The sequence below is a fragment of the Hirundo rustica genome, chromosome 5 (assembly GCF_015227805.2).
Source record: "Hirundo rustica isolate bHirRus1 chromosome 5, bHirRus1.pri.v3, whole genome shotgun sequence".
NCBI classification, from domain to species: Eukaryota; Metazoa; Chordata; class Aves; order Passeriformes; family Hirundinidae; genus Hirundo; species Hirundo rustica.
In genome coordinates, this window is record NC_053454.1 from 65114361 (window position 1) to 65136912 (window position 22552).

The 22552-nt window shown below is 40.2% G+C and overlaps 1 protein-coding gene across 2 annotated transcripts in view; it reads right to left on the minus strand.

Annotated features, from left to right (window-relative positions):
* The window catches only part of PRDM5 (PR/SET domain 5), a 61412-nt gene extending 39156 nt beyond the window's left edge, over positions 1-22256 (minus strand). For both annotated transcript variants that reach the window (XM_040064509.2, XM_040064508.1), the window contains exons 1-8: positions 22022-22256; positions 17668-17751; positions 9746-9868; positions 5005-5188; positions 4094-4268; positions 3260-3352; positions 2826-2947; positions 1008-1087 (exon numbers count right to left, since the gene is read on the minus strand). In XM_040064509.2, the coding sequence (XP_039920443.1) occupies positions 1008-1087; positions 2826-2947; positions 3260-3352; positions 4094-4268; positions 5005-5188; positions 9746-9868; positions 17668-17751; positions 22022-22114 (954 nt within the window). In that variant the 5' untranslated portion in view covers positions 22115-22256. The remainder of the gene's footprint in view (positions 1-1007; positions 1088-2825; positions 2948-3259; positions 3353-4093; positions 4269-5004; positions 5189-9745; positions 9869-17667; positions 17752-22021) is intronic.
* Positions 22257-22552: the final 296 nt, after the last annotated feature.

Genomic DNA, 22552 nt, shown 5'->3' on the forward strand with positions numbered 1-22552 from the left:
TACAACTACAAAACAGAAACAACATTTAATAAAATGGACACACTAACCAGGATATTGTGCATTTTAAAGGCCTGATGTGCACAACCTGTTCCAATGTGTAAAACCTGTAATAACACATGGCAAGACACATCATGATAACAAAATATAGCCCTAGTAGGCAAGAAGCATAGGGCATATTTACACAAGCAAGGAGAAAAATTAAAAAGGAGGGGCTCCACCATTTCCTTTGCATATTTTAGTTGATATTATTTATATCCTAAATGGATTCAGGTTATAACCAGGACATTATGAAAGACTAACAGTTAATCTGATGAACAGTACAATGCAGCTTTTTGCAAAAACAGATTCTCCTCGGTTTTAGTGATTTATCAAATTAATCTTGCAGGGACTTCCTTTGGGTATAATGGATTCTGAATCTCATATTCATGGTCCATCTGTATTTCTACATGAACACCCTTATTTCCAATAGATGCTTTTCCAGCTGTAAACCCCTCCTGTTCTGGTTATAAAAGATCATGTGCATAAACAAAAAGATATTAAAAATGTGGGTTTGAGGAAGAATTTTTTTTTTACTACTGCATAACTACAATAGAAGTAACTCCCCTGAATAGTATTTTAAAAAGCAGTAAGAAAATGAGTGTGTTTTGTACAAAAATTGAAGGCTCATGAACCTATTTTATGGTCTGTATCTATGCTATGATTACGTAACACACTGTTTAAGAATGCTGAAGAACAGAAGGCAACTCTGACTTAATGCTGGAGTGCACAAACATATTAGCATTTGGTAAGAGATGCACGAAGAAACTTTGAAGAGATATTTGACTGCAAAAAAAGAGATACTTTGACTACAAAAATAAATAGTGACACTAAAACCAGGTTGGCTTTGTAACCATGAAACAGATCACCCAAAGGCTTGCATTACAGCAGCTTTCAAGTGACGTGAGCAGCACAGCCTCACATCTCAGGGAAGTCAGCGCCTGCTGTGAGTCAGCCTTCATCTCACTGACCTTTCGATGCTCCTGGAGATTTGCTGCTGAGGAACATTTCTTATTGCACACTGAACACATCAGCTTCTTCCTAGAATTTCCTGAAACAGAAAAAAACCCCCACCAACATCTTAAAGAGGAAGTGCTAAGAAAGAACCTAAATATTTCCACTAAGCCTGTGACTTTTCACAGGTCATTTGACTGACATAAGACTTTTACATCTGTATCACATCTTCAAAGTGCTCAGCATCAGGAGTTCTCTGTGGGTGTTTAACAAGCCAGTCACTGGTGGAATGTAAATTAAGAAAACCAGAAAAATAAAGAAAAAAACCTTTCAAATAGATGGTATCACACACCACCAATCCCACAAGAAGAGCGCAATTCCCAACTGAGAACAGCTCACTTGGCAACTGAACAGTTCATTTCATCCAGAAATCAATACAGGAGTTAGTGCAGCAATGATAAAAAAGATCTCAAACTGAAGTCAAAACCATTTCCCATTTCTGTTTCTTTAGAAAGCATTAAGCATCCGTGAAATATATCATTAATGGTCTTAACAAAGCAGGGATATCATATTAGCAGCAGACCATGAAATCAAAACTTGTCTAAAATGCAAATAACAAAACAAGCTATAGGCCAGCTACCAGACATTTTCCTTTCCTTCCCACAGTTGCTTTAAAAAGTCACAGACCACTTAATTGAGTTCATCTATTACTTACCTTGAAAGACTCATTTTAGTACCCCACAAAGCTATTTTATTACAAGACAAAACCATCATAAACCTAATTCTCTGTTCATAATCTAAAATGCCCACGTAAGATAGTTCCTAGCTTAAGTAAAACACATCCATACTACACTGAACAGCAGAAACATTTTAAAAATAAAAACTTATAAAACTTATGACAAGTATATACACAAATAGACACATAATACAGGAATACACTTAATACTTCAATGTGGAATTCATGTACCATGACATAACTGATGAAAGCTAAGCCTAAATATAACAGTGCTCATGGATGAAAAAAATTATTACTGATACCAAAAAAAGGAGATACTCTTTTTTAAGAATGATTACAGAAAGGTTTCTCTACACTGCAAGAGTTTGGCAGCAGAAAGAGACTGAAAATAGCATCTCAGTGCTGTCACCATCAACTGTTTTCTGCACGCTCTTGAATTCTGTTTTTCCCACACACGGTATTTCTTTGACAAGACGAGGGGACACACAGAGAGAGTGCAGAATGCCAGAATTGAGATGTGTGTTGTGGACCTGAGAGCAGTATTCTGCCCTTTCATAGGAAGAGAGTGAAGTTTGAGTGAAAACTATTCACAACACACAGATACGAAAACACTAGAGCCTAAGAAGACCAGTGGACGGTCTTGGTCTGGCTTCCTGCACAGCAGATGCTATAGGATTTTACGCAACCCTCACCAAACTTAATTGTTTGATTAGGCAAAGTAAAGATATCCTGTTGTGTCCTGAAAATACAAAAAAACAAGAATTCACTATTTCCTGTAGCAGTCTGGGCCAGCGGTTGATTTTCCTCACCACTGAAACATTCTGCTTCATCTACTCTTTGCCTAGTTTAAACCTCTCAAGATTCCTATCACATTTGCTGCAGTAGACTAATGATTCGTGCGACCTGCAGTAATTTCTCCCTGGGGGAAGAGGAATAGTAACTCTTGCAATTAAGTTTCTTCTTAATTTCTTATTTGATACAAATGAATCCATTAAAAAAGAAACCAAAGACAATGTTTTCTGTGATTTGCAAATTTAAGGCTAGGAATATGTCGGGGGGGCAGGGGGTGTTTCTGAAGAAACATTAAACTCGTTCTTACCACAGTGAACATTTTCTTTGTGTTTTTTCAGGGCATCCTTGCTCTTGAACCTCTTCCCACAGCTATCTGCCTTGCATATGAACCTGGCATCCCCTCTGCACGCCTCCTTGTGCTGCTCATAACTACATGGGATAACAAAGAGAGACAAAAAAAAAAAAAAAAAAAAAAAAAAAAAAAAAAAAAAAAAAAAAAAAAACACCACATCAGGCAGTGTCTCCAGAAACCAGAACTGTAGCAAATACTCAGAGCTGAACACATGCTGCACTGCAGAGTTCCACAGCCACCTCATGCATTACTTACAGCAGAGAGGAATGAAAGCATTTGAGTCCTTGCCCTGACAGGATTCCCAAACACTACCAAGCTTTTTGGAAAGCTAACATGCAAAGGGAGGCCAGCAAGGACATGACAGCAGTCCTGTAACTCGGACACAAAACCTCGATTCTGAGCTGAAGGCAGTATTGCAAACAGAGCACTGGAAACTTCTGGAGGAGTCTCCTGGGCTGATAATCTCTGTGCACTGAAGGACACTAAGAGAAAAAATAAAGGAAAAAAAATAAGTAAAGGCAACGTTCTACAACTTACACAGGCTTGCAGTAGCTATAAACTATATATAGCTTTACAAAAAGTAGGTTAACAATCTGTAATTAAATGTATAATAAAAAGTAATATATCTAATAGTAAGAAAATATGTATACAAACAACAAAAGAAAACTAGTTATGTTTCTGTGTAGAAGCATAATTCTAAGATATACAACTTTAGTGACAAAACAGCATATTTACACTCTCAATGAGAATAAAGACATGTTTTTAAATCTCACATCTTTTATGTTTCTATTTTATTTTTCCATCACCCAAATATTTAATTAAGTGAACACGAACCACTGGTTTTCCTTTTTTTTTTTTTTTTTTTTTTTCCCCCTAAATCTTACTTTAATTCTGTACCAGCATCCACAGCTTGAAAATTACACCTCCTACATTACCAAAAATTCCACTAATGGATTCCAGTAATGATACACCAAACTGCTGTTCTGGTCTGGTCTCCAGGTGTGACTTTAACACATAAAAAACTGTCAATATTTTTGCAATTCCCATTAAATTCTACAACTAATATGAGAAATTAAGACATTAAGAGATTAAAGCAAAGTGTAAGGGTATAAATACAGATGCATAAAAATTAAAGCTTGGCTTGTGATTAGGTCAAGAGAAATACAGGATTGAATGAAATTGATTTAAATGATCCCTGGAAAAACACTCCTGTTTCTACTCACTGTCTTTGTAGAGCTTGTTTAACAGGGAATTTCTTTCCACAATTTCGGCACTTAAATTCCTTTTCCTCACTGGGTTTTTGGTGCAAAGTCTGCAGATGCTCAGCTAGGATTTCCTGGCTGGCAAAACTGGATTCACAGTTTGGGCATGCATGGTCCTGTTTACAGGTGAGGGGATCTGCATGATTGGAAACAAAACCAATGTAAAGGAGTAGGTCCCAAGCTTTTTGGTTACATTAAGAGAGACTCTCTGCCAGAAACAGATTATGCAGAATGGTGGCATGAAACTCACAAAAACCAATGTCTCTGAAGGAATTACAGACAACCTATTCTAAGTGGACTACCGTCAGCATTACTGAAAATGGATGAAAAGTATTAAGATGGGTGTGACTTAGACTGCTGGCCCAAATTAGTCATTCAACTCAGTTAGAACCTCAATGCAATTAGTCATTCACAAATTCATCTTTATCTTCTATAAAGATGCTGAGAATTCTCCAGACAGCTCAGCTCACCTTCCTTTTCCTAGACATCTTACCTTAGGATTGGCTGAATAGCTTTATGGGAATGTTTATTTCTCTCCCACCCAAGTAAGAAGGAAACTACCCCTCTTACAGCAAAAGCTCAACGTTCATAAGCCTGTGTGTCAGGTGAAATAAACTCTGTCTTTAGTTCAGAAATTCATGGTTACTAAAGAAATCCAGGCTCACTCAACCACTCAGTAATTCACAAGACTGGCTGCTCCTTATAAGGCAAAGAAGCTCAACTCAAACCCAAATAAAGAGATAAAAATAATGCAAGAATTCAGATTAGACCCTGGGGACCATCCAGTTCCCCAGTCCTACACGATTAGTATTCTCTTTCTTCATTACCACTTTTAAGCTCTCAAGTTACCCTATATTTTACATATTGCTCACGTGCAATTTTTTCACCAGCTAGTTGCACTTCTTTATTGCTGCCACTGTGTTCATCTTCCTGGGTAACAGTTACTTCCTCGTCCTCGTCCTCCTCTTCTTCCATGTCACTGTCCAAGTACCCAATCAAAAGTTCTGTGTCTGTTTCAATATCTTCCACAGCCAGATAGAAAATATTTTCCCCTTCCTATTGCAAACAGGAAGCAGAGGCAATAAATAATTATGTCAGAAAAACAAAAATCTAGCAAAGTACTGAGACCCTAAACCAATATCCCTCAACCATGGAAGGGTTGGCACTATCCCTCAGGGAGCAGAATGCTACAACAGCCTTGCTAAGACTTCTTTCCCACTGTGACTGCATGGATAGGGTGCATTTGTATTCTGCTATTTTAGGAATATTCCCCTGCCTCACCTGTGAGGCTTTTCCACTATTCCCTGCAGCTTACACCAAGGTGGAGTTGGCACTGAAGTTCTCTCCTGCCACACTCTACTTGACAAGAACTTCAGGACATGAAAATGAAATATTTGAGGATTAGAAAACCAGCAAAATTTAGATAACCAACACAGTTTTATCTCTCTCCCCAGCTGACTGCAGGAATTCTAACACAGCTTTCAGCAGCGTGTTTACATAGTGTTATTCTCTCTTTCTCTCTCTCCTTAAGATTCCCAGCCTTCTCCAACAGGCTTTCACCCGGTCAGTTATCTTCCCTATCAAATTAGCAGGCACATCTGGAAAATGCTTTAAACCCTGTGCTTAAACCCTGGTTTATATCAGTGTATATCCACAAAAGGCCAAAGGATCCAGGCCCCGTTCTGCACGACAGCACAAACTACATACCGATAAGCTCCAAAAGCTTCTTGATAATGCCTGAACAAGCTCCCAAATAGCTACATAAGCTAACAACTTTGGGCTTTGACAATAATTGATTAAAGCTACCAAGGCTAGCACTATGGGGCGTGGGGAGGAATCTGCACATCTATCCCCTAAACTAAACTCTGTAAAAAAGAGATACCTTTTTGCTTTTAGATGTGAACCAACTGCTTTTAGGTACTGGCCAAAGCACTGAAGGAGACTCATTTTTATATAATGAAGACTCCCAAGTTCTAACATAAATCTTAAAGCTTATCTGATTAACACACAGAAAACTCAACTGAAGCTTCTTTGCCTTGCATCTAGCCATATATTTTGTAACAAGCTTCCTTGAGCAAGGACAAGATAATGATTTTTAATTTTTGTAATACACTACAATTAATTTAAACTGTCAACAGGGATGTAGCATGCCTCAACAGGGATGTAGCATGCCTTGAGCTGCAGAAGGTCTGTTCTATTTTACACAAGATACTGTCACACAGGAGTGAAACCTACCTAATTCAGTAGACTTGATAGAGCTACTACTTTCAAGGATGCACCACTTTTCTGTCCTTATCTCAACAGCAGCATCAGAAAACAAAAAATTATATTTTTTTTTTCTCAAGACCTATTCTGCAGTCCAAATATCTACCAGCGCACTAACCCAACTCTGTGCACATCTGCAAGTTGCTAGGTTTCGTATGTCTCTGTCAAGTTGCAGAAACCTTTAATTTATTACAGTGTAAAGTCAAAACAAATCCACTGGACATGAGGAAAAGTAAAAGGTTTTCTTACACTCAGTCTCCACATAGACCATTGGGGCAAATCTCCAGTACATCACTGTTTAAGACAAACTTATTCCAAAAGTGAGACAACATCATGAAGGGAAGCACATCTCTATTACTGGATTACCAAAAAAAATAATGAAAAGAATTTAAAAATTAAGGATTTTGAAAATATAAGATAAAAAGTCATGTATCCCACGCCAAAAAAGCCCCAGGTACTACGAGCTGTCAGTGTTTGAATTCTCTGAATTACATATGCATTGGAAAGAAATTTGCTTTGGTGCAGCCCAATCTAAACTCATTTCTCCTCCAAGGTTAATTTGTTTGGCTTTTCCATCCAAACAAATGCTAACAGCCAGATATTCAGAGCACTAATTAATCAAGACAGACCCACTTCCTGTAGTAGCTCTTCAAGGCAGCATCTTGAGTGAAAGCAATGGAAGCTCTCCAGAAACCACAAAAGAATTTACACCTCTCCCTCCACCAGCAGCACCTGCCTGAATCACATTAATCTATGTGCATGCAGATACAGTAAACAGTTTTTTAAATTATTTTAATAACCTTCCTGTTACTAAGAACACATCTGCAGCCATTCCACCTGCCCAGGTGCTTAGACCATGCTGGCTATTTTCCTAACACTCATCTGCAGGAGACCACAATGGTCCTTGGGAGAAAATTCCAAGTGCTTGCTCATCATGATGGCACCACAATCTCACTTCACGTTATTCCTGGTTTATTATTCAATTATTTTTTTCTCAACTCTGCCTCCACTGTCATCTTTCACACTAGAAGCCATATGGACCTGCTCACAAATACAGTTTTCGAGTTCCAACAGCCCTTGCTATCTCCTTCTTGGTCCACTACAGGTACCTCTTCCATGCAGACTCTTGGCTGAAAGTTTAAAATGAAAGTTTAAAAAAAGGAGGAAGCAGCACAGTCTTGTGTTATCGAGGGAGTGCAAGCTTTTCCATCCTTCAGAGCCTGAGCAGCTGGCTCCAACCCAGCCTTCCTAGTCCTTGCCCACTTTCTCTCTGTGCCAATAGAGTGTCTTCCCTCTGTATCTGATTCCCTGGCAGCAAACCAGCTCTTCAGCCTACCCGTTCTGCCAGTTCTCCCTGGCTACCTCTCCAAACAAGCACACTGCCTTTCCCAGTCTATCCCTGCAGCTCCAGGATGTCAAGTTTGGCAGAGGTAAAACCAATACAGGCAACGTCTGAGGGCAGAAACTGCAATCCAGGAAATGCTGGAGATGATCTCACACACACCCCATACACAGCCCAGAATTCAGATTATACCTCATCTAAAATACAGCACCTGAACCACACACACACAAAATCCAGAAGGCTCAGCTCTCTTTCCTGATCTATTCCTACGGTGTTATATTGCATGACAAGGCAAAAGACCTCTGAGATATAAATGTGAGACTGAACAGAAAACAAGGCTAAACTACTACAGCAATTCTGACATTTCTCCATACTGCAGTTTTTAGTAATGGCTGCCAATTAAGGCTAGAATATTCTTCCATCTGACTATTCTGTATTAGGATAGGCTTTAAGGTCCTAAACCCCCCTATGAGATAATTTAGCAGATTTTTATTTGTTTCTATCATTTTCCTTATAAAGAAACCCACTGGTATGCACTGGACATTCCATTAAAACTTCTATTCAGAAGTTCAGGTCATTTACTGGAAAGATAATAATGAACATTTATTGTTCACTGCTCTCTCTTGTGAGCCTTACTTTGCATTTGCTAACAACGACTGTGCACTGATGAGGTGCTAATCACACCTCCTGTATGAGAGCCCTTCATATCTGCTACCATAAGGAGGACAACAAATTTCATCAGAAATTAGCTTTTGTTTTCTTGGCACAGAAAAAAACGCTTTTTTTTTTGTCTGGGCTCAAAATAAACTATAATTCTTTTGTCAGGAACACGCAGGCTAGTCCTTGGGGGAAAAAAGTCATCTCATGATGAAAAAGCAGAACAGTAATTTTAAGAAATGCTGATAAATAATTCTCCTGTTCCTGATTGCTTGCCAATTTGGATTACATCAGCAAATACCTTAAGTTAGCCTGAAACAACATTTTGTCAAGTACACATTTTGAGAAAAAAAAAAATCACAGTCATGTAATTCTTACTTATGTGGGAGTGGAAATTAATTTACTGCGAAACTGAGCTGTTAAAAAAAAAAGGAGAAAGCTAATTTCTTTAGTAATCTCCAAAAGAACAACAGCTGGAACTGGAAAGGTATCCCTGTCTCTGCTGTATCCTGTAAAGCCACAGAATGCTTCCAAAAATGAGCAATTAAACAGACTAAGACTCTTCAGCTTGAGAGAAGAGCTGCCAAATAAGAGTGAAAGTATATAACAATTCCATAAAATCAAAGATGGCATAGAAAAATAAAGTAACTATTCACTGTTATACCAGAACTATGAAATCAAGTGAAATTAAGGAATGTCTGTAAGAAAAACAGAAGCATATTTCAACATAATTAAAGCAGTAGAGCTCATTACCAGAGTGCTGCAAATGACAACTATAAAACTGAAAAAATAAGCTGGATAAATTCAGATCAACAGCAAAGACAAGAAAATTATCTTTTTTTATTAGTTTATCCTCAGGTACTACGTGATCATCCTATCAGATAATTAGATTGTTCGACTTTCTGTTTACAACTTAAATATTTTCAGCATCATGCTTCCTTTCAAACCTGCCACACTTTCATAATTAGTTATGTAATATTTTAGGTACATTATACGATATTATTAATTTTATTGAACAATACTGTGAATGCATGATTCTGTGCTACACACACCTAAACCCACACCCAAGTTTGACATGAAACACATACGGGTCTCTAATTATTTAGTCCTTAAACCTTTCAAATAGCATCAGATTCCAAAGATTTTTCTGGTCTTTCATCCTACCACTCTTATTTGCGGTGTTATCTTAAGCACAAGAGTTCTCTTCTAAAAAGAAAAGCAGAAAAAGAAAAGCAGTTTGCTATTTTCCTCAGATCTAGCAATTGTATTACAAGACATGAAGGCCAAAGAGAAGATTGAGTTAGTAAATCAGTAACAGGAAGCAAAAGGTAGGAATCCACCAAATCTACCTGGATGGCTGCCAGGTTCTTCTGTTCCTGGGATGGAGCCTCATGGACAAACCGCAGCCAGTTCGAATGGCGTGGGTTGCTGGCATCCAGGATATAAAGGACCTCGCCTTTGCTCCCACGAACCTGAAACATTCAGAAATAATCCCCAAGCAAAATTAAAATTAAAAAACCAAATATGTCCAGATTTTGTCTACTCAGTGAGGAAAAAAACCCCACACTTTAAAAAAAGAATTGTGCACACAAGATACATCCATCTCCATATCTAGACCTTTTGGCTACCGTTACAGATCCATATAACTCATATGATTTCTACAATACTGACAGAATTCCAGCTTACATTGAAAAAAGGAAGACAATAAAAATAAAAACTTAATATTAGCTAAGTCATTCTTCCCCCTCAAAACATAAAGACATACTCCTGTAAAAATACATCTGTCACTGCCAAAAAACCCTGTTTGTTTCACTTTAAATAAAAGATCACTTGAATCTCCACTGATCCAGACAACAGAGAGCCATGCAAAAAGGTCACACAGCCACACTATTATTCCATGTGATTTATTTATATAATGAATGAATTTCATTTTCCATCTGTCAACAAGAAGTATCCAGGGCAGGTATTTCCTAGAAGCTAGGGAATTTGGCTATGTAAGACAAAAATTAGATTGTCTTTGTGGCTTTGTATATAAATGGGTCACATTCTTGTTATATTTGTTTCTAATAGAATGCAATATCATATTTCTTCAGTATGACTGTTTCAATTACCTAAACGTCTAGGGTATTATTAAAAAGACAAAAACTGTATTCCATTACAATAATAGCTGGTGACGGCATGTTGTTCTCAGATTAAGAAAAGAAAGAATTACTGTACTTCTGCAAACAAATAAGGATCTTCAAAATTCATTACTGCTCTTCTGAAGGAAAAAGGACACATCATGAAAAGGTGCCAACATTCAAACCTTAAAAGCTCACACTTTCCAACATACGGATTAACCACAGTGAAAAGTGTCAAACCTATGCATTGAAGTGCATTTGGAAGCAATATTACCTGACACTAAGCACTAATGGTTTTCCAGAGAGGCCATGGATGTCCCGTCCTGATGGGATGGGACCCTCAACAACCTGATCCAATAAGTGGTATCCCTGTCCCTGGCAGCGGGGCTGGAACTGGATGGCCTGTAAATTGCTTTCCAATCCAAACTATTCTGTGATACTGTAATAATCACCCAGTTCTACAGAGGCTTTATGCTTTAGCTACCAAAGCACCAGTTACAGGAGCCCACCACGCAGATCATATAAAGGCTTCCATCAGATCTTGAGCGGGAATGAGAAGCCATCCAGGTCCTGTTATAAAAACTATACATTATAATAGCTAGCTTTTCATCAATTTTTCTTTATTTGCTTGATCCTCAAATTACAGAAGAATAATTTATATTTGCTTCAGTGATACAGTCATCTCAGTTATGCTTTCAGAGTCATTGCCAATCCATAAAGAGATGCCAAACACGAAACAGAGCTTTAACACATAAGGAAACTATCGATAAAGGAATATGACAAATCCCTTAAAAACATTCTGTATTTTCTACTGCTTTTTTCACCTCATAAAGAAATAATGCTGTATTGAATACTGCAAAAACACTTTAGCATGGACTAGACTGGTGACATGAACCAATTCTTTTCTGGCTGCATGAATAGGGAGTTTCTTAAATGTACTGATGGCAGTGGATCTGTTGGGGGTTAGGCTTGTTCCTTTTTGTCTTAAGAGAATTTTTGCCCATAAGTTACTAAGAGACAAAGTACTGGTGCTTAGATGGTGATTGTCCAACACAAAAGTAGGGGGAAGATCGAGAGTTTCGGGGCAGGAAAAGGACAGAGCTGGGGAGTCTGCTTGCTCTGGGCATCGGAGAGGACGGCCAGGCTGCGGGAGAAGTCCACTGTCAACAGACAGTCCAGGCCTGGGAGATCTACCATCATCATCTGCTCGTGTGCTCAGGAATTCTGAACTCCTTTGCCAGCCCTGCTGAAGCTGGGCCAGCCCTGCCCGGGAGTCGCGGCTTCTTCAGCACTGCTCACTTTTTGCTGCGCTGTAGCCCCGTACCCCACTTTGCCTGCCGGGAACATCCTGCTGTCCCCAGCCACCAGCCCGGGAGTTTCCACTGTTCCAGCTTGGTGCTCTCAGGGTCCCAAGGGATCAGAGTGCCCCGGGCTTTGTGAAACAAAGCCCCTCGAGGTTCCTGGTTCTGTTTATTATTAATGCTGTAGTTGTTGTTTGTTTGCCTTGTTATACTTACTAGTAAAGAACTGTCATTCCTTTCCCCATACCTTTGCCTGAAAAGCCCCTTTAATTTTCTAAATTATAACAACTTGAAGGAGAGGGAATTGGAATTCCTCATTCCTGGAGAGGCCCCGCCCCTCCCTAGCAGGTACCTGTCTTCTAAACCAAGACAGAATCCCAAACGTAGCACATAAAACCAGCACCTAAAATGCATACGCATATCCACATTATGTAGCTCAAACTGAGGTGCACAAGAATTATCTTCTTAGGAATCAACACAAAAGGTGTCACTGAACGAACTCAGTCGAATGCTTTCAATGTAAGATGAAACACGTGACATTCACTGTCGCCACACAGGGGTGGTTCCACCTCAAAGCCAATCAGGACAATTTGAATGATGACACGTTAACAAGCACCAGAAGAGTTCAGGAACAGATGTGACCCTGGTCAACGTATAAGCTCCCCATATGAAACCCTACACAGGCCTAAATAACACCTAGGCTGTGGCAATGACCACCAGCAAGAGGCACTACCCCACCTGGCAGCCTTTTATGCTGCAATGAAATTATCCCCACATTTTCAAAATACTTCCATATTTGTCACTTATGCTACTTCAAAATCCTCACAAGTGTATTGCAAATGCTGTTCCACACACACCTGGCGAGAGAAGAACAAAACCTCGCTACAAGTAAGCAGATGGCTTCTTTTGGTGAAGGCAGTAAACTCACTGCCTGCTTTCTGGAAACCATTTCCTAAACATTTCTAAATCAAAAAATCTATGATCATCAAACAATCACGTAGAGAAAAGTACTGGTTTCTGCATTGCTTCTTTTTTGATTAACTGAAAATATGATCTTTATTGTTGTAGCATAAAACAGCTAGATGCAATACTTCTGCATCCTGAGTTCAGACCATCTCAGAGCTCACTGCAGAGTGAAAACTCGTATTTTAACATTGCTGGAGAAAGCATTAAAATAAAATAACTTCAGCCAAAGAAACCTGAGGCAGTAACTGCTGGTTTGCTTACTCAGTAAGAAGTCTGGGACAGAGACAGCATGTGACATTTTCCTTCAGCCAAAACATACAGCAAGTTTTCCATGCTAATGAAGCTCCTTCTGGTGCAAGACATCACCTGACCCTGCCAGGGACAGAAGGGTACAGGAAGTTCACTCCCAAACTACTGCAAACATTCTGTGGTGCTTTCAGGAGCAGGGCTGAACTTCCCTTTCTCTGGAATGATACCCAAATCTCCCTAAACAAGCTGTGTGTGACTTTCTACAGTAAGTTCAGACTGGAATACGAACACCTCAGCCTAGCAACACATGCTTTCCAACATCTTAAATATACCCCATAACTGAAGATAGGAGGTTAATACTCGCAGCTACCTTCAGGAGTAGATCCTTCTCATCACCAAAACCGTAACATCATCAATGGGCCAGCTCTAAAAGTCACTAATATTAATACAAAGTCATACATTTAACATGGACAGAGATGACTAAAACAAGTTTTAACTGAGTTTATTATAACAACATTAGTAACTACTCTAGACACCTATCTATCCCATTTGAGAATAATTTAACCAAATTGAAATTCTGAATTGCAGCTGAGATAGTGCACCAATTTCTGATTTGTGTAAAAGCCCAGATCACTTAAGAAATGAGAAAAACAAAAGCATTTCTGAAAATTAAGCAAAGATTCACCCAAAAACATTTAAAAGCAAACAGTTTTCAATGTAAACAGTATTTGAGGAACAGTGACTGGGAAGGTACTCTTCATACAGAAAAAATAAAGACTATATTGTTCAGAACTAGATTCATAATATTATATTCACCTTGACAGCAAATACAGAATTCATCTAATTAAGATTTATTTTATCATGAATCTCTGGACATAATTTGACTGAATGTCTTGTGCATAAGAGCTTTACTATGCCAGAAGCATACTTCATAGGCAAGATACCAAAGAAAGAAGGAAAAAAAAAAAAAAAAAGAAAACCACCAAAACACACCAAGCTTAACGTGCTTGACTTCTTATACCACAGTGCTGAACACCACAGCTCTGATCTGAAACTGGCTGCAGCCAATAGCAGATTTTCTGTTGCCTTCACTTGTTTTCAGGCAGGCTTATTTAACTGAAAACAACTGTCACAGCAAAAGTGATGAGAGTTAAGCAGCAGAAATGTAAGTTCATTTCATTTTCTTATATAAATAAACACAAACATTGGCTTCCATTGAAAGACTGGTTCCTGATCTCTTTGGTTTAAATTTAACAATGAAGAAAACATGATCCTGGCAAATAGACAGAAACCCAACCTGAAATATGTAACATTCAGCATTACACGGCGTATTATGATCCATCCAACCCTGACCAACAATTCTTCATGGTATGTCAGAGTATTTGAAGGAGGACAAAATCTTTCCAGCCCTCTCTGTTTCAACATTTGCCAAAGTCATCACCAGAAGTATATGCCTGCCACAGTCCAGCAGGAGTGAAATGAATCCCCCTTTCTTGGTTAAGTATAATGAAGAAAAGGAACTGAACATACATAAACGAACTGGTATCTTCCCTTCCCAAAGGCACATCTGAGCCTCCAGAGCAAAAACGTCCGTGAACTTTTAATACCTAAAGATTATTTCCTGCTTGCCTTTAAGCACTTGCTTCTCCAGCAAATACACACAGTTCAAAGGTGCTATGCCAAGTTTACTAATACACACAAAGAAGTATTTAAACAAGATGTTAGTGGGATGCTAAGAGTAAGAACAGCACTCTCAATTAATCTCCTGCAACAAGCTTCACCAGCACAACACTCAGAGAGCTGGGGAATATGCAGAGGTGTTTTTTCAACAGCAAGAAAGAGAAAGCACAAAGCCATTAAGACATTTTCTTGGCTTTTTATTATCACTCTTAACTAAATGGTTACCACCGGTTTGTTTGAGTCGTTTTTTTCCTTTCACACCACTCATAAATGAAACATTTCAGCCTGTGGCTCTTTAAAAAGATAACAGCAAGATCAAGAATGCTTCCCACCCGCTGGAATCTGTTGAATGAGCAAGTATAAACCTTTGATTTCTTCACAACTATGCATGTTACAGGCAGAGTAAAGGCATTCTGCTATACTTCATTTAAAGAGAAACTCTAACATCTTCAGAATTTTACTGAAAAAAATCACTGGACTCAATAAATTTTTTGGGTGCCACTTTTTCCCTGAGACCAAAAGAAAACGTAATACATGCAATTCTGTCTCAACTTGATGCCTTAAAGATGCCAACTCACAACGCTGGTCTCCGAGAAAAAGGAATGGCTTGATCAAAAGAGACCACATCACAGAGCACTATTCTGCACAACTAGAAATGCATGTGGCAAACTTCCTCACATAAAAATAATCCATAAAATTGAAGCCTGGATCCCAGGCATCACATGCCAAAGAAAGAAAAGTTGCACTAGTACCCATCTTTTCCCTTGACTTACAAAAAGCCTCTACTGCTTGAGCTTTTTTCTGAAGGTGCTCTCTCTGTAAACATCTACTTTTTTTTTGATTGCCATCAGACTGCAAAGTCTGCGAAGTATGCCTCCCTCCAATAGCCTTCAAATTAATTATTTTTAATATCTTTGGTACAGCTGACTACACACAAACTTGGCCAGTTTCTGTGCGTGCCTCCCACAGGCTCTGGAATAACCATCTACTTGGGCTGTTCAAGTTTTACTTTCTGCATTCCTGGTCTCAATTTTCAACTTCAGATTTAAATTATATTATAAAGCTCACGTTCAGATCAACTTCAGTAAACATGAACAACTTGGGTTAAAACATTCAGGAAGTCATAAAATTTGGTATGCAGGAATCTTTTCAAGGCTCAATCTTCTCAAAACTAGGTTACAGTATGAAATTATGAAATTATTTTAAAACAGCTCATAAAAATCTCATTTTCTGATTTGCTGTCAACAGGGTCACATTAGTGTCACCAACAAATACATGTATTTGCCTTTTCTTTTCTGTCATGCAGAAACAGATAAATCTCATTTAAGCATGAACAGTGAGGAACCTGGAAAATCATAAAGCTTTCCAACAAACCTAAAGGCTTTCTCATTGCTGTATCCACCCACTGTCTTTTCCGAAAACCTTGTTCTAGCACAAGCATTTTCCTGATTTAAAACAACCCGCAGAAACATCAGGAAGAGCCAAGTGAGCACAGTAACACGTACTGTACTCAGCAAACATCTGTAATAAAAGCACATTGTAGTGCATCGTTTTCAGCTGGGAACCAAGAGGATGAAACTGGTTGCTCTGAGTACATAATAAAAAGGGAAAGGGGAACAAATTGGCCACACCTCTTCTCTGGGAAAGGGCATTTGGGGCACACCCCTAGATTAAAACAGACCAAAGAAAGGGAAAGGGAGAAAACAGGCTGGAGTTAGCACTCACCTAGGAATATTTCACCACTCACAGTATTTATACCGAGTTTAGTTAAAAAGAGATGGGCTTAAACACTCTCTCCGTCATCATTCTAGTGCATGGAATCTATTTGTAGCTCTGCTAAGGCTGCATCTCTTCATAAGCTGTTCAGCGATGTTAATGCCAGAGATTTTTCAAATAAACATGTATTTTGTGGTAAATGCACAGAGAGTGCTTTAAGCCAGATGTCAAACATAAGGTTTTTTTATACAGTGCAATAACAGTCCTTCCACTTCTAACCACAGAAAGCCAAAATATTAAGAAATTAATCCTCTCCTCAGTGTAAAAGAGGACTAAGTGTGCATTCAATAGAAAATGGTGGGGGGGGGAAGGAGGAAGGAAGGGGGGAAGGAGGAAGGAAGGAAGCGGGGAAGGAGGAAGGAAGGAAGGAAGGGGGGGAAGGAGGAAGGAAAAAAAAAAGAAAGAAATTTGCTCAAAGAACTACAGCAGCAAATAAAGATTCCAGAGACAGAACAGAGGCACCAGAAAGAAGGCCTTTTTAACAAGTTGGAACTATTGTTATTGCCAGTGTTTTCCAGTCAGTGTAATCTTCTCAGCTAGTAAACTCAGGTTTTACTTCAGGTACACACAGGTACAACAGGAGCAAGGATGGGTTATGTGTCTAATTACAAGAACTAGTGTATAAACTGCTGTTCCTGCCTAATGCATATAGAAAATAAAACGCTGCCCACAGCACCAGGCTTCTATTTTGCTTAAGACCTCACACCTACCCATTTCATTATAAACTGCTAAAATGTTAAAACTTTACTTATATAATTTGCCAAATCCCAACAAACATGTCACACCAGGAAATTCATATTACAGCAGAAGGAAGCCATAAGATGGTAACTCTTCATCAGCACAAACCAGTATCTCTGTAACTTACAATCAGCTTCCCAATTCAAATTTATTTTAATTTTTCTAATTATTTTCACATGTTTTCATTATTTTTCACAGTGTTAATATATTTTCATTTGGCTTGACTTGATGTTTTTTCACACTTCATTGACTAGAAACCATCATTTGCTTTTTCTTTAGATTCAAAGAAGTGATCCTCCTCCACCCAGGCAGCATAATTTAAAAGTACTAAATCTCACTACAGGATCGTTAAGCTATGAAACAAAATAGAAAGGATTTGTTACAGTAAAACTTAACTCTGAGAACACTTTTTGTGAGGTGTGATGATGTCACTTTACTCACTTCCCACATGAGCCTGCAGTCTGTGTTCTCATCCAGTTCCTGTGGCATTCGCTTCTCCCCTGCAAAGGGGCCAAACTTTTCACCCTAAGGAATAATTATAAAAGAAAAAAATCAGTAGTGAGGAAAAAACAAAGGGTAGTTAATCACCAAATGCCAGCAGAGTCATCTTTCAAACAGAAAGAGAGAGCTTTCCTTTATTGTCCTACTATATGCCAAGAAGGTGCACATCCTTGAGGGTTCAACTTGAAGCTCATTCCCATTCTTCTCATACCTTGATGAATATCCTAACACCATACCTTCCCTCTGCATGCTTATTTCTCCTTTGGGAAGCAGGATTTTTCTTTATCTTAAACAAGGCTAAAATTTACAAGGCAAAATTCTTACATTTCTTATAAAATTTTCAGGAAGCACCTTGCAACAGGCATCCAACTAAAACAAAGAACTTGGCAAGCACCACGTTTACATTACATTTATTTGTGAGATTATTTGCCACACTACTTTTTGAAGTGCCAGAAATCAAAAGACTGAATAACTGAGGGATTGATCATACAGAGAGGTTTGTTTAAAAATCTAAGGGAGTATGCTTATGAATTAATGTGCTTATGAATTAATTTGAGCTTTCATGAACAAAATTAAAATGTTCTACCACCTGCTAGTCTTAGCACTCACTGTGAAAGCATCCATTGATATGTTCTTCCAAAAGCATTTGGCATCAGGGTTTTTCCTGCACAGACATCATAGGAGCAGTGGGGCAAACTAATTAAATAGGATTTTCTTCTTCCACAAGCCCAACTTCCCCCCACATACACTGCCTTGTCCCTCTTTGCAGGGACAGGCCCTAAAACCTGGAATGTAGGATGGTCTGTTCCTTCAGGCAGCATTCAGATCCAAAAGCACTTATACTTTCAAGTATTAGAGATTTTAAGTGTATAATGAAAAGCAAGCTTGGTGTTTCCTTTAAAACCAACAGTATTTTGGTTAAAAAAAGTATTGATTTTGTCCACATCCAACCCTTCCTCCAGGCACATTCCATATTCACAGCCAATAGCCTGCTACATGCTTTCTTTCTTGCTTAGTGTTTACAGATTGCCTACAGGTAAAGAGAAAAAAGTGGAATGGAAAAACATCCAGGACTGTTCCTCTTGGAAACAGAAAATCAATTAAAAAAAAAAAACAAAAACAAAAAAACAAACCCACACAACAACAACAAACCAACCACAAACCAAACAACTTGTATTTAAAATTAAACCTGAAGTGGCAATAAACAAAGGAAAAGAAAACTGGCATTGCAGAATGAGGCAACAGAACTGAGGGACAAATTTTTAAATGTACACAAAGAACATTTCACTACAAGGAACAGCAAAGCAGAAGGTAAAAACACAGGAACAGCAGAAGTCAGCAACTGGAGCAACAAAGGAGCCAGACAGGGGCAGTGAGAGTAAAAACTGGCACTCTTGGGCTTCATAGCCTTACTTCTCATTGATTTCCATACCACCCTTCATCTTTTTGCTGATAAATAATGTCAGAGTTCCTCCCCTGCCAGTTTTTCAAATCCTGGGATTTAATACTCAGGCTGAAACTTCCTCCTTCTTTTACCTCATCAGCAAACAAGGTAAATAGGTAATAGGAAATAGGTAAATACAGCTGTATGTGTACAGCACCTACAGTGTTAATTTCACTGAAGCCCACAGCACCGCTGCAATGAAGTGCAGGAACAGCTCAGAACAAGAACCACCACACACTATTCCCATCTCAGTACTCCAAACCAGGAAATCTCTACTGCAATATTCAAGATCTTCTGGAAGTTCAGAACAATGGCAAAAGCAACTTGTCCACCTCTGAACACAGAGTAATCATACCAGAAGCTGCAGGTAGTGCAGATTTCTAGGCACTTTTCATGGCTTCTCAAATTTGGCGGGGGAACCAAAACCTGATGTCTTGGTCCATGAGGATAAGTGCAATTATTTGTTTAGCTTTTAAGACCATTTTCTTCATATATATATATATATATACACACATTTATATATACACACACACACATTATTTCTGGTTAATAAACACATTGTTATATGCCAACATATACTAATCAAAAACATACTCAAGACTTCAACTTCCCCTCTGATCAACACAAGCAAGGCATACAACACAGTCTGAAGGCAGAGAAATTATTCAGTACATAAAAGCATATTTTTTCCAATGCTGAAAAAGCTATTTTCAACATTTGCTTCCAAAAAAGCAGCAGTGACTAATCTTACAGTTGCAGCAGAACACTGAGAAATGCAATGGCTCTCTGATGATTACACCAAGAGCCTCATGATGTGGGTGGGTGCTCTGCAGCCTGAGGCCAGCTCATTGAAAACAGAAGGTACACGGGAATCACAGCTTTGTTAAGGCAACAAAACAAGAAGTTTCCAAGTCTTATGATTACAGACAAAATCTTGAAAGCCCCACACAAGCAGATGGTAGGCAGCAGAAATTCAGAATATATTATTACCAAAAATTTGCTAATAGCAGAATTTTCAGAGGTCTCCACAACACTTAGAAAGCTGGCACTGAAATTTCTGATTATAAGATCATGCAGTTTTTTTCTTTTACTTTCAGTTCAGACAACTGCAATTGTGTGACAGGCACAGAAAGAAAACAGTGCAGCATTTTCTACCCAGCAGCTCAGGCCTTACTTCACAACAAAGTGTCACATTCAACACCTCTTCCCAATCCCAAAACTCCATGGAATTAATTTAACAGCTATAAGCTACTCTTTATCTCAGCCCAGAAGCGTGGTACTTCTGCCTCAATAGTAGACGGGGAACAAGTTAAGAGCACTTCAGGTGTGAACTTTCTTTCCATGGAAGAGTAACGCAGAGTCTGTCTGTGTCTGATGTACCACCTGTGTCATTTACACACCCAGCCTTCTCCCAACAGAGAACATAGTACTTTAGGTCCCCAACAAATTTCAGGAGCATGTTCAATAAACCACAGAGCAACTCAAGAGTTGGTTCCTCTGCCTGTTCTTCTGACCAGGGCTTTGCACACCACAGCTGTCTGTGCTACCAGCACAGAGGACTCACTGCCAAAGGACAGGTCTGTAACAAACATTGTCACTAGACACTCCTAATACAAAAGCTCCTACAACAACTGCCTCTGCCTTTACCTTCTGCAGTCCACATGAAGTATACACCACAGTTACAATACTTTTTCTAGGTACTTGCACAACTCTGACCTCACACACTCGGTTTACTTGTATGAAGTTCATAAATAAGGCGGAATAATTCAGGCAGGAATACGCTCCATTTGTCCCAGCATGCAGCTCTAACAGTTCAATATGTCATCAGTGTAAAAGATGGGAGCTCAGAGTGCCACAGCTCTGAATTGGGCATGCTGATCCCCACGAGTTTCACTCCAGAGCTCACTCAGAGTCCAGGGATTAACTGTGTACAACCTTTCTTGCTGTGTGAACACACAAAATTTTCAAATCAAACTTCAGTAGAGAAGTTTTAAAGAATTAAACGAAACTATATTAAATTGTACCCCTTCCAGCCCCCTTCCTTAACATTCAGGGACACCTTAAAAATGTGAGACCTCCACCCCATCGTGTCTAAGTCCTGCTGATGATACCACTGAAAAAAAAAAGGAAAAAAATCAGAGCAGAAACGAGGACAAAGATGGAAAGGGAAACGTACAAAACACAAAAAAAATGTACACTAATGATGGGTTCATAGTTCTGGTATGCCTTTATGTGTCCTAACAAGCCACGTGGACAGTGTCAGCTGGAATTCTATACGATCAAGAAACTTTCAATTATGAGGTGTGAAGAGGCATCACCTGGCTGGGGTATGCAACTCGGTTCAATTGAATGACATCGTTCAGGGGCCCGGCTTTATTATGCCGAAGAAAGGAATTAAGCCACGGTCCCGGGGAGCCGTGAGGAGGGAGAACTCCGGGCGGCTCCCCGCTCCCCTCAGAGCGCGGACCCTCAGGGAGGCGGTGCCGCCCGGGGGAGCTCTGCCCTCACAACTGTGCCAGACACGCAAACCAAGTTGTTTTAAAAATAAATAAATAAATAAATAAATAAACCCCGGAGAAAATAAAATTCCTCAGAGCAAACCCTCCGCCGGCCCTCGCGCCCCTTCCCGCCTGAGGCGGCAGCGCCCCGAGAGGTCCCTTGTACCGGGAGGGGGCAGCGGGCGGGCGGCGCCTCCCGTGAGCAGAGGGAGCCCGGGCGGGCACAGCGCGGCTGAGGCGAACTTTGGAGCGGGGCAGAGGGGCGGGAGAGCCGCCCAGCTCCCCGCCGATACGTGGCAGCCGCTCCCCGCCGGGCCGGGCCAGGCCAAGCCGTTCCCCCGCCATCACCCACCTTCTTCACTCTGCGGGCCGTGTAGAGCCCCATCCCGTCCTGCACCCGGGACGACTTCAGGGCGAACCTATCCGGCACGTACATGCCCAGCATTTTTGCACCGAACTCGGACCCCGCCGCCTGCTACCGGGGAGAAGGAAGAGGCTTAAGGGGGACCTCCATCCCACCGGGAGCGGCGAGATGTCCGGGGAAGGGGGCAGGAAGAGGGGCTGGCTGCGGGGCTCTCCCGGCTCCTGAGGGGAGGGGCCAGCCCGCGCCGCGGGGCGGGGCGGGGCGGCCGCAGGGGGCGCGCGCGCCCGGCGGGGCAGTGGCGGGAGCGGCGTCATGGCGGCGGCGGCGGCGGCGTGAGGGGACGGCGGCGTCCCACCGAGATCTGTCCCCCTTTCTCTTCGTGCTCCGCCAGTGCGTGAGGGCAGCTTCGCTTCGAAACCAAGTAATCCTTCACTTTCGGGGGCTGGGCTTGAGGGAACGCGGATCTAAAAGCAGAAATTGAGCATCCTTACGAACACGCAAACGTGACACTTTTTGTCT